The 16,813-nt window shown below is 36.4% G+C and overlaps 2 protein-coding genes across 2 annotated transcripts in view; one reads left to right on the plus strand and one right to left on the minus strand.

Moving 5' to 3' along the window:
- Window positions 1-9,591: 9,591 nt before the first annotated feature.
- Window positions 9,592-11,364, minus strand: LOC137393462 (potassium voltage-gated channel subfamily A member 1-like). The gene has a single exon (XM_068080031.1). The coding sequence runs from the start codon at window positions 11,362-11,364 to the stop codon at window positions 9,718-9,720; it is 1,647 nt and encodes a 548-aa protein (XP_067936132.1). The 3' UTR covers window positions 9,592-9,717.
- Window positions 11,365-14,070: 2,706 nt separating this feature from the next.
- Window positions 14,071-16,813, plus strand: part of LOC137405924 (U1 small nuclear ribonucleoprotein 70 kDa-like) — a 29,516-nt gene continuing 26,773 nt past the window's right edge. The window contains exon 1 of the mRNA XM_068092750.1: window positions 14,071-14,180. The gene's annotated coding sequence lies outside the window, so the exon portion shown is untranslated. The remainder of the gene's footprint in view (window positions 14,181-16,813) is intronic.

Below are 16,813 nucleotides of genomic sequence, written 5' to 3' on the forward strand. Positions count from 1 at the left end.
TATTGTTGATGAAACCAGTGAAATCAATCAGAAAAAGGAGACAAGTTGATGATGCAAACTAATAATGTTACAGTTACAATACAGCCAACGAATTAAAGAGTTAATTACATTTTATTTCTTTTTGTATGGCCATAGGAGTGAGTTTGAAAAGATCTTGGAATGGAATACACAATTTACATGTATTTACTGTTCGTCTAACGTAAAATATCTATAACGTAAAGTACCTGGAACGGAGTATTTACGTATTTGAGTAGTAAGAGAAGAGTTCCTCCAGGTTAAACCGGAGAGACGCCAGTCAGCAGATGTCAGGTCTGCGGAGGAGGCACAGGAGGAAGGGACTGCTGTAGTACAGAACCAGACCATCAACCAGTTGACGCTACTTGCCCAGCAGCTGATGAAGGAGGTTCAGGAACTACAGCAGAAGAAGGACCGCCTAGGAAGGCCACAGAGAAGAAACCCTTGCAATGCTGAGTAGGGAGTCCGGGGACACGTCTGTAAGGATTGTTCTAGCAGAAAGCCGCAGAGCCGGGTAAGCGGCAAAAGACAGGAACAGTAGGACCAACTACTAGTTGGACTAAGACTCCGAACTGATCTCACTACGGCAAAAGATGCTTTGACCAACCGGTCAGAGATGTCCTGCCAAAAGGAGCTCTAGCGCTGTGAAGCCCAATGAGTAACAAAAAGCCAAAACGGAAGAAGTCTGCACCTACCAAACTGGCAAGGTGGCAGTGAAGGAGACTCCGTTCGTAGCTCTTCAGAAATACTATAAGGCTCTGGAGGAACTGGAACTCGATTATCTGGAGAACAAGGCAGACATGGCTACATGTTTAGAACCAGATCAAGCCTCACCAGGCTGTGTTGCCAGGAATGCACTCAAGGATCAGCCAGAAGAATCCCTGTCGGTGCGTCATCGAAAACCCATCTTAACGGTCCGCCCAACATGCCTTATGCCACTATGGCGTAAGGCATGTTGGGCGAGACATGCCTTAAAACAGTACAACATGCTAGAGACTGCCAGATATCGCTGGCAGTCTCTAGCATGTTGTACTGTTGTATGCGTACACACTAAATTATATGTATTCATATACATGTGTATTCTTGAAATAAATATTCTTCCTATTGCCTTGCACTCGGTGATTTTGATTCTTGTGGAGAAGCAAAAAGGGTCGGCAGTTTCCTTTCCACACGTGTACATATAAAATATTTGTTTTCTCACCACAGTCACCCAAAGTGTATGGTAATGTCTATTTTAGGTCTGCTACCAGAGACCTGAGTAGCGACCTGGAGTATACATATTATATAATCTATATGTATGATATATATCATATACATCTCATTATATGTATGTAGGCCTATATATATGAAAGAGATATATATGTATATATAATATGTATGTGGGCATGTATACATATATATAGGCCTGCATACATATAATGAGGTACATATGAGTTATATATTCGCGTGTATATATATATATATATATATATATATATATATATATATATATATATATATATATATATATATATGCCTAATATATATTCACTATTCACCTTAGAACCTTCAAGGGAGTTGAATAAATGTTATCGTTATTACCATCCTTCACCCATTCCATGTGTTGAGTAACTAATGAAACTCTAGCTAAAACATACTATCACATCTATATAACCAAAGTTCTACCCTTCCCTATCACAACTTTCCTTTTTCTAGTCTTAGTTTCCAAAGCTCAACAAGTCCATTCGGCTAATGTTCCTATCAATATTTCATCCTCAGCTTCGAAATATTTTAACTGGAGGCTGATTTTCTGCGCAGCAGCTGTGATGACTTTTAGACTAACATCTCCATAAAAGGGCAGCTAGTTACATTGTTCAGAAAGGTTTTGAGGTTCATCTAGTCAAAGGGTATAGGTAAACACTGACCAGGTGGAATATGTGGACACGCTACAGTGTGAGAACAGGTTGTGAAAAGGAGCAGGAACATGAAAAGCTTTTAAAGTAGCCCCAATTAGAAGCAAGTTTACAACTTAACGCTGCTGTTCCACAGTTGTTTTGATTTATTCTCAACTCTGTATAGCCCTGGTGTTTAGACAGATCAAGATAAAAAGGCATTTCCAATGCAAATCGTTGCAATAAATAAGTAATGCACAAGGTAAAAGAGGAAAATCAATAAGTGGCATAGGAGTGCGTGCATGAATAAAGTTGTGTGGGATCATAACAACTAGCAGAGCTGAAAACATGGTAACATCCCATCACATCAGCTACAATCCTTTTACTGTAATTATTGTATCTCTTTTAAAATACTATGTTATAACTATTATACTATTCCATAATGGTCAGTGAACAGGAAGTTGATGCTGAATTCCCATAAAAAAAGTTTGGCACTGATATCTTCACCATTTGTTTCCTAATGGCGCCATCACCAGACTGGACGTGTTGGCGATTTTTCAAAATGATTTTGTATTGCTTCCATCTCATTGGCTCATTGCTATTAGCAAAACGTGCCCTTTTTTGAAAAGTTACTAGAAACCAAGTCTGGCTAAGTAATAACGCTTCTCCTGACTAATGAAAATAAAGAAACTTCATCAAACAACCTTGAGCTAGTAAAATGTAGAACATATTAAATTTTTGGCATCGACACAATCTCTCTTGTTAAGCAGGGGTACCTTATACCATTGACTTATGTAGCCTTGACCCAATTAAATGTTGAAATATGCTGTCTTACACGTGAGCCAATATACCAAACTTTTTTTTACTTTTGCTAATGTTTTAAATAAACTATGAGAGTTTTTAAATGTAGAAGAACAACTCATGAAACTGTGTTATGATGCTTGAGGTAAACCACCTGACTGTCACTCTATAGTATTTATCTTAGACTTTCCAAAACTAGTTTCACCACATTTGTCACAAATGCCATTAGAGTATGTGTCAAAACTTTAATACAAATTATTATAGTCTCCCCATATGTTCCTAGACATACGTTGCATATGATCGCATCACAGTATTCCCTATAAAGATGCATCACAGTATTCCCTATAAATATGCATCGGAGTATTCCCTATAAATATGCATCACAGTATTTCCTATAAATATGCATCCCAGTAGTCGAAGTATACAGCACTTTCTAGCTTCTGTCCACAACATTTACTGATGACTGTATCTTCCTTCGTCTAACTTTTTTTAGTGAGCTGAGGCATCTAAATTCTTGCACTTTTATGAGGAGCGTTAGCTTTGAATTCTACTCTAATGCTTTGCCTACGCCTCATCTGCACATGACACGAATAGATCTAGACTAATCGACTGTTCCTGTCTGTAAGCTGCTAAAAGGCTGACCTTGGATTAACCCTGTAATGTTTTATTCTTATCAACTCCTCATTGACTCTCTGCACCATATTAGTTATGCACTGGCTGCTTCTGAGAATTCAGATAATTCCTAAGGCTATATTTAAACCTACCCGCTAAGCAATTTCATTAGCGTCTGAATGAAAGACAAAGTAGATAATCTCTGGCGTGTTGCCAATAATCTCTCAGCAAAAATATGGAAAAATTTCCTTTGACTTATTTCTTTCCATACACAGACTGTGTATAGGAAGACATAAGAAGACTCTATTGCGTATGTGTCTAGCACATAGTACATGTCAACACCGATTTCTTTTGCATCTACAGGCCTTTGTACACTTTTGCTCTTGTCTCATTCTCTCCAGAAAAAGGTTCACATACCTTGCTATGTTAGCAACAGTTTCTACATTGTAGAGTTGTTTTTGAACTGTTTTTGTACTACAATCAAACCTCTGCATACAGAGTTGAAGGCTTTCGATATTTGTATCATACATGTATGTTGAGACTATCATATGTTGAGACTATCATATGTTGAGACTATCGTATGTTGAGACTATCATATGTTGAGACTATCATATGTTGAGACTATCATATGTTGAGACTATCGTATGGTGAGACTATCGTATGTTGAGACTATCGTATGTTGAGACTATCGTATGTTGAGACTATCATATGTTGAGACTATCATATGTTGAGACTATCATATGTTGAGACTATCATATGTTGAGACTATCATATGCTGAGACTATCATATGTTGAGACTATCATATGATGAGACTATCGTATGGTGAGACTATCGTATGTTGAGACATCATATGTTGAGACTATCGTATGTTGAGACTATCGTATGTTGAAACTATCATATGTTGAGACTATCATATGCTGAGACTATCATATGTTGAAACTATCATATGTTGAGATTATTGTATGGTGAAACTATCATACGTTGCAACTATCGTATGTTGAGACTATCGTACGTTAGAGTAAATATTCTTCCAAAAATTATTATATGTTGCTTGATTCATTTTAAAGCGCAAAACAATAAAAAATAATTTAAGTAAAAAGTACATTATATGATACTATTTGAAAACTAAATGTAAAAATTATAAAATATATGCGGAAACTAAATTAACAAAGTTATAAGTAGTAAAATACTGTTTTACTACACCAGCATGGAGGCTAGGCAATGCCTACGACCAGCGATAAAGTGAGTGGTAAAAATACGTAATTTAATTGACTCTATTTTGTATTAGAGATAGTTAAAAATAATTTAACATATACATATATTTTTGTCTATGTTTTAATTTTAATTTCTACAAGCTTTTTCTATTGTAACAAAACTGTAACGTTTTGAAAAATTTTGGGCGTGTTATGCTGGAAGTTTTTTATATGTCAAGATGAATATTTACTCAAATTTTACATGACATGTTAAAAAATTTGTATGTAGAGGAGATCACAGGTTCAGGTTTAACTGCATACACATAGATCTGACGAAGTGAGACTAGCTCTACAATTTAACTATACATTCAAACAGCCGTTATTACTTGATAGTGAGTCTCCATTATGGCATCACTGAGTTTGACACGTGATACTGGTGGCAGCGATACTTGGTCACGAATAAGTCATGAATAAATAGAAACAGATAAGAGCAGTCTTGCATCCATGGCAAATATAGTCATTGAGAAGAACTTGAGACGATGGTCATGTCCATATAATACAATCAGGCATGTTACCTCGACAGTTCTATATTCATAGATCTGCTCGAAAGCTAAGAATCCGGGGCAATCTTGACTCCGATTTGAGTATATACGTGTAGTAAAGCGGAACGTAAAATGGTGGAACCCAAGTCTGAACCCTTGGCCATTAACCACTCGGAATCGACCAGCCTAAAAAGCTATGATATAAAGACCACAACTAATAAAACTGTCGCTATTGTCTCAGCAAACTGTCTCAGCGAACTGCTGATGATTACCGATGGCAGCAATACCAGGTCCAGCGCAAAGTTTTCACCCTGGTGACATTTCACAGACTAACTAGTATGTTAAAAACAAACCTACTTCCATTTTTGAGAAGTTTTGTAGCTGATAAGATCTTGTAAGTTCTGTTTGCGGTTTACAAAAGTATTATTAAACACATGTTCAGCTAAGCAGGTAAAAGTTGGCATGGATGCCACTAATAGTAATAGGTGCATATGAAGTACCATTTATAAAACATCAGCTAGTGTGATCAATCTATGCAGCCACTAAAGAATAGAGACAATGTTCCTCACCTAACATCAGTGCCTTAAACACCACAATGTAACCCCAGCCTAAGATTGTCGGTTGGTACAGATTGCTAAGGCTTTTGTACCATTTTGCAATATGATGGGGCAATATAAGGGCAGCTTGTTCACCATTAAAGCATTGCCTAGGAAGCTGATTTTCTTAAAACTCTGATAATTTTATCAAACAAATAGCATTCGACTGATAAATTAAAAATGATATAAAAGCTTTAGGCACTTTCAGCCACATGTTAGCACTGTTACCTGATATATAAGTTATTATGTATCTACTTCTAATAATAGAACGAGTTTTCAATAGATCTAATAATATAAATGTTTGTCTTCATCGTTTCATCGTTACTATTTTAAGTTTGTTTACTCGCAGAAGTCATCGCGTCTCTCACACGTGCAAGTTCAATAGCCTTGACAAAAGCTGTCGGTTCGATCAATATTGTAGGTAACAGAATATCTGGTAGCCTCGATTTCTTGTATAACTTTTAGCTTTACGCTACTATGATAGTCTGTTAGAGATTATTGATATGGATTTTATAACCAAGTTCAAGAGTAGTAATTAACCTAGAAACACAGAGATTTCTGGTATACGTTATTGGAAATTCCGTGAAATACTATTGCATCAGCGCTGGTTTAATTGGCTTCTGACTAGTTTTACCATCGTTAGTAAGAGTTCCACATTTTCTCTTTGCGTGTTAATTGATAAACCACTGTCTAAACGACACATGGAACTCTGATTCTATTTATTAATTGCGGTGGTTCTTTTAATAGTCTGAAAGTCTAGCAGATGTTTTAGAGCGTGGGTAGAATGATGGTATACGTAATTCTATAAAGTGTTTTAATATGTGGAAATCTTTTTAGCAGACAACATAATCATAAATTGATGGATTGCAGACGATGAGCCCATGTGATATTTTTAGGAAGAGAAAATGCTGATCTACGCATAACTTGTGTGAGTTGACAGGAATGTAACTTATATATTGCCTAAAGACTATCTTCTTAATAAATATATGCGGCTATAACAAAAACGCTAGACCAGAGTTTAAGTAAATAACAGTGGTCTTAATTTGCAAAAACAACATTTTCAACAACCGTGTGTTCACCCTATAACAGATTTCGACTGACTCGGTATGATCCAAGAGCTTTTTTCAATATGAACTATTTAAGAAACATCCAATGTTTTTTTTATCTTCCTAAGCAAAATGTAAAGACTATTTCTCTACAACTCACCCGAACAATTACTTGCAGTACGAATCAAAAGTTTAGTCTGAGTTACTTGATACAACAAACATGCGCATTGTACCTATTGAGGGAGGTGTAAGGTAAATAAAAGCTAAGGTTACACAGATGGTTATAAGTTGAAACTAGTAGTTTGCTTGCAGTACATCAAAAGGAATAAAACATGGTGTAGTCAGCTTTTACGAATCCATCACTATAGCAAAACCTGGCTTAGTTGTTCTTTGTGCTACACTTTCTATGATCCTCCATGAAGTACATGCGATGTTCTATGCAATTGTATAGCTAGAATTATTCTAACTTCATAAAAGTTTTAAAGAAATCCTTATTACAGTAAAGGGAAAGTCTCGACAAGGAATAAACAACACTAACATTTGAATAGATTTATGTGGTAGGCTATACAAGAACAAACGAACCTTCGTCTCCTTTAATTTTACTCTAACTATTCAATAAATCGACTTTTCACAAGGTTGCTCCTAACAATGAACTTCAACAGCTGCCTTGGCTTCTTGGCAGTGTGCAAGGCACTTTGGGAGAAAAGTGCAATAACATCGGTAATCCACTGATACAAACACTCTTTTTTATTAGAGTATATTAATCAATTGACTGAATTAATATAATTTATACAGCTATATAACTATTACCAGTAGATATGCAATACGGTCAGCTTTGTGTACCGAAAATAAACTGCAATGCCCAGCTAAATATAAACAGGGATTGTGGCTGCACCGGTAAGGTTCATTTACCGGTGCCACCACAATCAGGGCTAGATCTAGGGCTTCACATTCTGTATTTTACAGAGCAGATGAAAGATGAGAAATCATGCTAACTGAATCGTTACTAGCATTATATGGAATACTAGAGGGCTAGGTTAGGAGAGCTACTGTCAGCTGAGAAGAAAAACAATAATATTAATAACGATAAAAACAGTGTTTGTTAGTGCTTGAAGATACACAAAGTTTCAATACTTTTTGCATACTATGGTACTCATACTATATTGTTAAATTCACCAAACTAGCTTGTGCAAGACACGAGTTTTAAGGGCATGGCAGATATTGCCATGACGACAATGTAAACCATATGGGACAATTATTATCAGTGTTACCCATGTGCCCACTTGACAGAGTCTACTCTAGGTACTGACAACTTTGAGGCTTTTATAAGTTGAGCCCTAGAGAATTGACCGAGAATATCTAGTCTTTGCCTGCTGCCTGTTCGTATTTATTGAAGCATCTCGGTCTTGCTGACCTACTCTTTTCACGCTTCATTAGAGTGCGTAGACAGCAATTATGAGACGAATAAAAGCATCTTTTATAAATACTCGCTAGAGATCAATATATGAACACTCACACAATTTGATTGTCGCACTATCCTAGTCACGTAGTACCATTACTTATGAATCATATTATCTGTTGCGCCCTCTACACCAATTGTAGTTATCCTACCTATGCTTATGGGCACCAGCAAATAAACCGATTCTGACATTTACTTGGCTCGCAATATGTAAGGTCGGAATTGTAATATACATAACAAGCAATAGTATAATGAAATAATATAATAATACACGTTAAATAATTGTTTTTAAACCTGCTAGTATGATTTTGAATCTTCCACTAAATAATGAAGAACTAGCTGATCTAGGCGTTCAGGCCAAGTTCAATAGCCAAAAAACCTTTCCAAAGAAGTCATTTGGAATTCCACAAAAAAACTAAAAAAAATTTTTGAACAATTTTGATCTCTACTTCATATAACTACGATATTTGTAAAATTTTTGACAACTATGAATTTGTAGACCTTTTGAATGGCGGGAAAGTTTATATATCCTAAAGACACGAACCAGTCGTATGACTCTTAAGATGGCTAATGACATGGCCTGATTGCTGCTGGTTGCTTTCTGTTCATCGGCGATCACTGTGCCTAGCGTGATGAAATACGGCACAATAGCCATAATGTCTATCAAATTCATAATATTTTGAAGAATCCAAGTTTTCCTGGACTAGATGCAAATCTGATAAGTAATTCGGAAGTAAACCAGATAATGCAAGCAGTGTCTATTGCAAAAAGAATTCTTTAAAATTGGGTACATCGTCCTCGAGTATCATTGCTAGAAGTACTGTGGTATTGACATCAATGTCAGTTTTGTTAACCACTTTGTAATGTTTAAACTCAGCAATGGGCAATCATTGTGCCATAGTTGTGCAAATCTAGCAGCTATCGCAAAACCATTTCCCTCATTGATCAATATTAGCAGCACCAATTAAAAGCTTCCACCTCCTGCCTAGCCAACAGTGCTTTAACTGTTGTCACTAGTTCAAGCGAGTAATCTCGTACCTTTGAATGGCTGGTTTTTAAAGATTGTAACCAACTCCACTGCCACACAGTTACACACAATGTAAAATTTGATGAAAAGAAATGAAATGACAAAAAGTGAACAAAATACAAGCTTACCTTATTGTTAGTATTTGCGTCATAGGTACGCTCTGAAGAGCTCATTGTCCCACAGCTATAATCCTTAAAGTTCGCCTTTGCTCCGATAGCTTACTTTCCATGAATTGTTAGCCCATAATCAAAGGGACCGTTTGTGTTTACACCTCGTCGACCTCTAGCCGATATTCTGCAAGCCTTCATTTTGCGCGATGCCGTTTTTACGAAGAGTAACTTCCTTAGCTTAGCATTTGGAAAATGCAGTAAAGTATGGTGGAAGTATGCAAAAGTAGCTATTCCTTTTGCGAATAGAGATTCTAGTATTCCTACAACTTACAATCAAATTGTTAGTATAAATAGGCCTGTAGCTACGGTCCAAACTATTATAAGCATACAATGTTTTGCTATACATCTGTCTCCAAGCCGTTGCTTCGTCTATCTAATGTTTTGTTATACATCAGTCTCCAAACTATTTACTGAATTCGCTTGTCGCCGGTTTACACTGCTGTTGTGATTCTGCATTATGAAAAGTTGATTATGTTCATCTCTTCGCAAAGGTATAGTAGCGTGGTCGTCATCATCGTGGTCATGCACCGAATGCACCGATGAGGAGGATGCTGCAGATTTACTGGAGAAGTTTGGGCAGGCAGGCATAGGTTGAGCGGCTGGCTTGTCATCGCTATCCGTTTCACGATGATAGAAATAATTGAAGTTAGACACGATAACTGGTACAGGAAGAGCGATCATCAAGACACCTGATACGGCGCAGAATGATCCTACCAGCTTACCCCAAGGCGTAGTAGGGCGCATATCACCATAGCCAACTGTAGTCATTGTTACTACTGCCCACCAAAATGCGTCTGGAATACTTTTGAAGTAAGTTTCTCTGCTGTCTGCTTCGGCAAAGTAAACAGCGCTTGAGAATAAGACAACACCTATGATGAGGAAGAATATCAGCAGCCCCAATTCTCGTAAACTCGCCTTCAGAGTCTGCCCAAGAATTTGTAGACCTTTTGAATGGCGGGAAAGTTTAAATATCCTAAAGACACGAACCAGTCGTATGACTCTTAAGATGGCTAATGACATGGCTTGATTGCTGCTGGTTGCTTTCTGGTCATCGGCGATCACTGTGCCTAGCGTGATGAAATACGGCACAATAGCCATAATGTCTATCAAATTCATAATATTTTTGAAAAATCCAAGTTTTCCTGGACTAGATGCAAATCTGATAAGCAATTCGGAAGTAAACCAGATAATGCAAGCAGTCTCTATTGCAAAAAAAGGTTCTTTGAAATTGGGTACATCGTCCTCGAGTATCGTTTCTCGAAATACTGTAGTGTTGACATCAATGTCGGTTTTGTTAACAACTTTATAATGTTTGAACTCAGGCAAGGTTTCAAGGCAGAATGTGACGATGGACAGGAGGATGATAACTACGCTTAAAATTGCTATGCATCTCGCAGCCATTGAGCTTTCTGGGTACTCAAACAGCAACCATATTTGCTTTTGAAAGTTGTTTCCCGGCAAAACTCTTTCTTCTTCTTTGATAAAGCCTTCGTCTTCTCGAAACTTTTCGATCGCAGTTTCTCCTAATTCATAAAATTTTATTTCTTCTAAAAATACATCTAATGGTACGTTCACTGGTCTCCTGAGCTTGCCGCAGCTCTGATAATAGTATAGGATAGCATCAAAGCTCATTCTGTTCCTGTCGAAAAAGTACTCATTTCTAAGTGGATCATAGTATCTGTCTCGTTTATCGGCATTGCCTAACAAAGTCTCTGGAAATTGCCGAAGAGTTTTAAGTTGTGTCTCGTACCGAAGTCCACTTACGTTGATTACCATACGTTCCTGTCGACCTTGTATATATTTGAGTCCTGCATTGTCATGTTCCTCGTCTGGAAGCCTGGTAAGGGACCTGGAATGAGAGATAGTGATATAGCTGTTATTTGCCTGCTCTTTTGAATTCTGCTTTGCTTTATCAATCTTGTGATGAACGCTTCTCGGCGTTGCATATCCGACCCTGTGTGAGCGAGGTCCGACATCATCTACACTTTTCTCTACTCCGTATCCTGCCATGGACGATTCAATAACCTGCATATTTCCCCCGTTACTACCGATTTACATGACAATATGTTGCTGACTTTACTATGAAACCAGCTCCGTTGCCAGCTGGCAGCAACTGCCTGCAAGACCAACAAGTGGACTCTAATTAATCCTCATAACTTGTACTAGAAGCGAAGATTATGAGCGAATGAGCTCACCGCAGCGGCGCTAGAGCAGCGATAGAGAGCGCGGTTCATTGTGCCAATCAAACAGTCGAGCAACAATGGATTTTTCTTTACAGCTGATAATGTTATGCATTAAGCAAAGGAATTCTGCCGTCTACAGCTGCTGTGGGTTGCTGAATGGATTATTAGCTGTATCTCATAGACTTAAGCTAAGCAATCAATCGCAGCATTTGACAGCGGCTTGACAGCAGCATCACGTCACATAAAATTGAATGTGTTAATCTCTTCTATCATCTTGTGGATATAAGTTAAAAGCAGCCTCTCATAATCTTATTGTTCTAAAAAGTCTAAATGCCCTTCAGATATTTCACATACTTGGTATAGCTCAAACGCTAAAGAACCACAGCCAATATGAACTCAAGAAATTTTAACTACAAAATTTTGATACTTTGGAAAACAAAAATATTTTGTTTGTTGGAGGCGCATGGTCTGGTGTGACACAGCAATACTATGACTAATTTCAATGAACTACGAAAAACCAGGAAGTTGCATATTAAAGGGACAAGTGTAAAATTAGAGTTGAAAAAATTTATAAATTGCATTTGTAAATGCAAGAATTATGGCTAATCGTACTTTATAAAGAACACTTTGAGTAAAATATTTTTCTTGATGTTTTAACATAGTCATATATCTATATGTACATAGATATATATAGTCATACATCTAGAACTAAACTGAAGGTCATCATTAAAAGCTTATGTTCTTTATGTATGATCTGATTTGCATGAAGTTAACAGACTAGCAGTATATTCACATATCTTATCGAGCGAATAGCAGTGATAGTTTTTAGGGCTAAACAATAACCGCCAAACCAAAGAATTAATTTGTTATTTTGACTTTAGCTGTAGTGACTCACATAGGTGATTCTACCTTTCCATATTCTACTCTATAAAAGCATCTTTGTTCTTTTGTTCAATAAGAGAAAGGCGCTAAAATTTAAATATAATTTAAAAGTTCTTCAGCGAGAATCTTTATTGCCACAATTTGGTAGGAGTTATGTAAAGCTTTTACTGTCATGAAGTAAACTTGGACCAGCAAGGAAATTTTTAGAACTGATTAAAATGCAACTGCGTGATTTTCTTAGCCGTTTCTCAGCATGGCGACTGCAATAGTATCTTAGCTATGCAGTGTAGACGATACTGCTATGACAAATGATACAGCGCTGCCAAGATGCTATCTATTATACTAAGAAATAGATAGTTACCATCCATCTGCTGCCCTAATTATCAGCCCATTGCCATTACTGCAATCTTGCGTAATCAATTCTAATTAGCCATTTGCTCCAAGGTGTCAGCACCGGCTGACGCAAAATTCGCATGACGAAATGTTCTACTTTAATAAAATTCATCACTTTGGTGCTTATTTGGCTTTCAAAATTTCACTTAGCCGATACTCTCCAATTGTGTTTAAACTAAACTAAATCTGTTATCTTATGTATGCAATACTATGTTTTGTATTTGATGTTATTTTGAACTGTGTCACAAAATTGCTTTTAATTTTTTCTTAAACTAGCGTTCTACAATCCAGCTAAAAATAAAGTACATGTACATAGTTGCCCATAAAAAGGTTGCTACAATTGGGATTTTGGGCTACGTTTGGGATTTGATTCTTCAACAATAAAAAATTCAGACCATATTTCACCTTGTTTTGCTCAAATTATTTGTCTTTACATTTCCTTCTTAGAGCTGCTGCTCTATTCACGACTAACTGCTTTTTAAGCATTTTTTTGTTTAAAATAACTGATGACATGTTTACTTAAAATTGTCATGCAACCCTTTCTTAGTGTAGAAAGCAAAGACCTATTAATAATTTTTTCTACGCTCAAGACTCCATAAACTCCCTAAGCTTCTCTAATGGTGTGAAAAGTCATAAAAAGTCAAAGGACAATAAACTGTTTTGTTAAATTTGAAATTGATCAACTTATATTTTTCGTGAATGCTAAAAGTAGACATTTTGAGCAAACACTCAATGCAAAAGTAAATATTCCTTGATTAGTGAAAACGCTGAGTTAGCTAACAGATTTGGCACTGTGTAGGCACTGGTAAGCTCAAATTTAATCGAATTTTAACTGAACTAACTCAATTTTACAAAATACACAACCTCATGCTCCTAAAAGACAAGTGCATTTCCAATAGAAGATAACTCCCTTTCTTGTTAACACTACACCATCTCGAGTTTAAAAACGAGTAGACAACTTTTAACCGCGTGGAAATGCTTTTTTGCAGATAAAAAAAAGTTTCAAATATTTTTATGACAGTGGTTTTGAAAATTACAAGTTTTCAGAAAAAATATTTACGTGAATTTCTAATTAAATGTATTTAATAACAAAAGCCTTCATTTGACAAAATATATATACATATACATAATAGAAATATAATTATAGATTATTTTTATTTTTGCCTGCCAATAGAGACGCAAATAATATTATATTTTATGTTAATATTATTTCAATAAAGAGTAACTAACATATACATGTACACCCTATGTACGCACATTCATGCGCGCAGTCTGTATTATCGCGGATAAACATCCTACAGGCGATTACGCGTACTTAAAGATGGCTCGCGGTAATCTTTAGAATCGATGTGCCAGTAGTCCTGACAATAAATTTAAAAGTTCTCAAAGGTCTGACAATATTAAATGCCATGTATCTTGTAATAGTTCTTTTATATTTTTTGTGTTTGAAGAACCGTAGTAATAAACGCTTGTCGGCACATCTATGCCCTTTGGTACAGGTTTTTTTATTTACGCCGACTTTTATTTTAAGTGTTTTTGCGGTTGCCTGGTTCTTTTGTAACCAATACCTTTTGATAAACACTGTTCTTTATTTATGCTTGAGGCTAGGGCTGTTCTGTATTTTTGTATTTTACATGAGCTGGTATGAAAAACTATAATTCTTACCTATTAATATATAACGTGAGTGTTTAATGTCGGTCGCTACATGGTTTTAAAGCGTTAAGCAACTACATTTGAAGGTAACTGTAAACATACATTTCATTATGTGTAAGGTTGCCGCTTTTAGATACACCTATGAATTGTCCTGCATTTTACATTTCAGAATGATTTTCTTTAGTGTTATAGCCATTTTTATCCGTATTATCTGAAGTTACCAAATTTTTTATTCACATTAAATGGTCACACTGGTGCATTTTGTTATTTTTAGCTTTTCATGTTTTTAATAGATTAAGGAATATCTAGCACGGCACAGTGCTTCATCAGCCATGTTATCATATCAAAGCAATATGGAAAACACGGATATAGACCAACATGATGCAGATTTTACTAATAAACACCAACACATACATGTTAAACCTCATGCTGTTGATAGTAATAAGCGTGCTTGCTCTTATTGACTCAAATTTGATCAAATGGCGATAGTTTAATGAAACTTCTTTTGTTTGAGTTCAAGATATGAGTTGTTGTAAATAATCAGCAAATTTGAGCATATTCATACACATTAAATCAATTAACCTAAACATAAAAGTTGACTTGCAACAAAATTCGCATTGCAGTTATTTAGTATCAAAAGATTCACCATGTCTTACTCTGCTGTGTTGTAGGTGCAAAATATATGGAAATGTGATTACAAGCTCCTAAAAGCTTAAAACGAACAGTTAATCGCCGCCATCACGAAACCGCCGTAGATGGAAATCAGTTTATTTCTCTGACGTTGTCATTACATTTGGTTATTGTTTTGTCACGTGATGTTCTCACATAAACTGAAAGGCCAATAAAAGGCTCAAAATAAAACTTCTCACAGCACTAGTTTATGACCACTTCTGGTTTTACCGAAGAGCCCTTACTAAATATAGATGCTCGCTACTTTACAGTTTTGTTTCGGCTTGGTCTAATTGTTTAGTCGTAATCTGGTCATGTGACCCATACTTCCTGTCGAACAGCACGAATAATTTCTGCATTATTTTTCGACTGTCACAGGTGACCAACAGGCTCGTCATGTTTATCAGAGAATGATATGTACTCCTTCGAGCTAAAGTTAAAAAAATTAAACAAATTTTCACTGTAGGCTTTAGGATATCAGTGCTGAAAGTGGCAGCATTACAACGACGATGAAATAGACGCGTAAGAACAAGAGACATAGTTTTATTGAATGCGTGAAGTATATTTGTGAAAATATTTTGACGAATGAGGTTGCATGAAAGTGTAAACAGAAGCCATCTTGTACAACTACGTCCCACTTGAGCCGTTTTGAAAAGAGAATCAAACTACGGCGGTCTCGTGATGGCAGCGATTAACTGTTCGCTTTTGAGTTTTTAAGAGCTTGCAGTCACATTTCCACATATTTTGCACCTACAACACAGCAGAGTAAAACATGGTGAATCTTTTGAGACCGAATAACTGTAAAGTGAATTTTGTTGCAAGTCACCCTTTGAGAAATTTAGTTGTTTTCTCGTTATAGCCCAGTTGCAATGTTGTTTTTGTGTTAGAATACATGCAAACATTAATCATGTGCTATTTTTAGTGTAGCTGAAAATTATGAAATTTGGATGTGATATTTTTGTAATTATTCAAGCATTATTTTCATTGAAAACTTAATAATTAGGTATAAGTAGTTATTAACTTGGCTAAATTGTAAAATATTGCCATAGTTATTAGAGGTGGAACGAGACACGAGACATCTCGAGTATCGACCTGTCTCGTATCGGTCTCGTCTCGACCTAACTATTACCAAACTTGAGACAGGAAATAGAACTAAAGCGCCTGCGCACGGCTGTATAAACATGGCTTTCGCGGTAACAAAAATTCCATATATTGTAATGGATTGCGGGCAACTGCCTTTAAACTTATACCAGGTTCGTTACTACCTGTTGTTATTGATTGAGTTGGCCGCCGAGTCTAATCATGTAGTCCGGACAACGGCTCTGTTAATATATTCCAGTCCGGTTGTGTGTCCTTAAAACAGATACCGGGTCGTATCCAATTACCCTCCAGATAATTCGATTTAATAAATAAGACTTGCGGGTAAAATATCTGTATTTTATCGTATCATGTCCAAACACCATTTGTGCCCTTCATAAAATTCGGTCCTCTTTTGTATACTACCAATTGTGGGTAAAACCTTCCCGTACATGGAGGAACAAACTAAAGGCCGTGTCGACCATAGTCCGTGTTCGGGTAACAATGACATTATCGTTAGTTCAATATAAGAATATATACAGTAATTCATATAATTGCATGAGTACTAGTGCTGGGCACGGGTAGTAATACTCGTTGAACTCGTGGGTTTATCTTCTCTTGAG

This window comes from Watersipora subatra, chromosome 1, assembly GCF_963576615.1.
Source record: "Watersipora subatra chromosome 1, tzWatSuba1.1, whole genome shotgun sequence".
Taxonomy (NCBI): domain Eukaryota; kingdom Metazoa; phylum Bryozoa; class Gymnolaemata; order Cheilostomatida; family Watersiporidae; genus Watersipora; species Watersipora subatra.

Coding starts and splice junctions, on each gene's coding strand:
- LOC137393462 (XM_068080031.1), bottom strand. CDS start 11,364: ATGCAGGTTATTGAATCGTCCATGGCAGGATACGGAGTAGAGAAAAGT.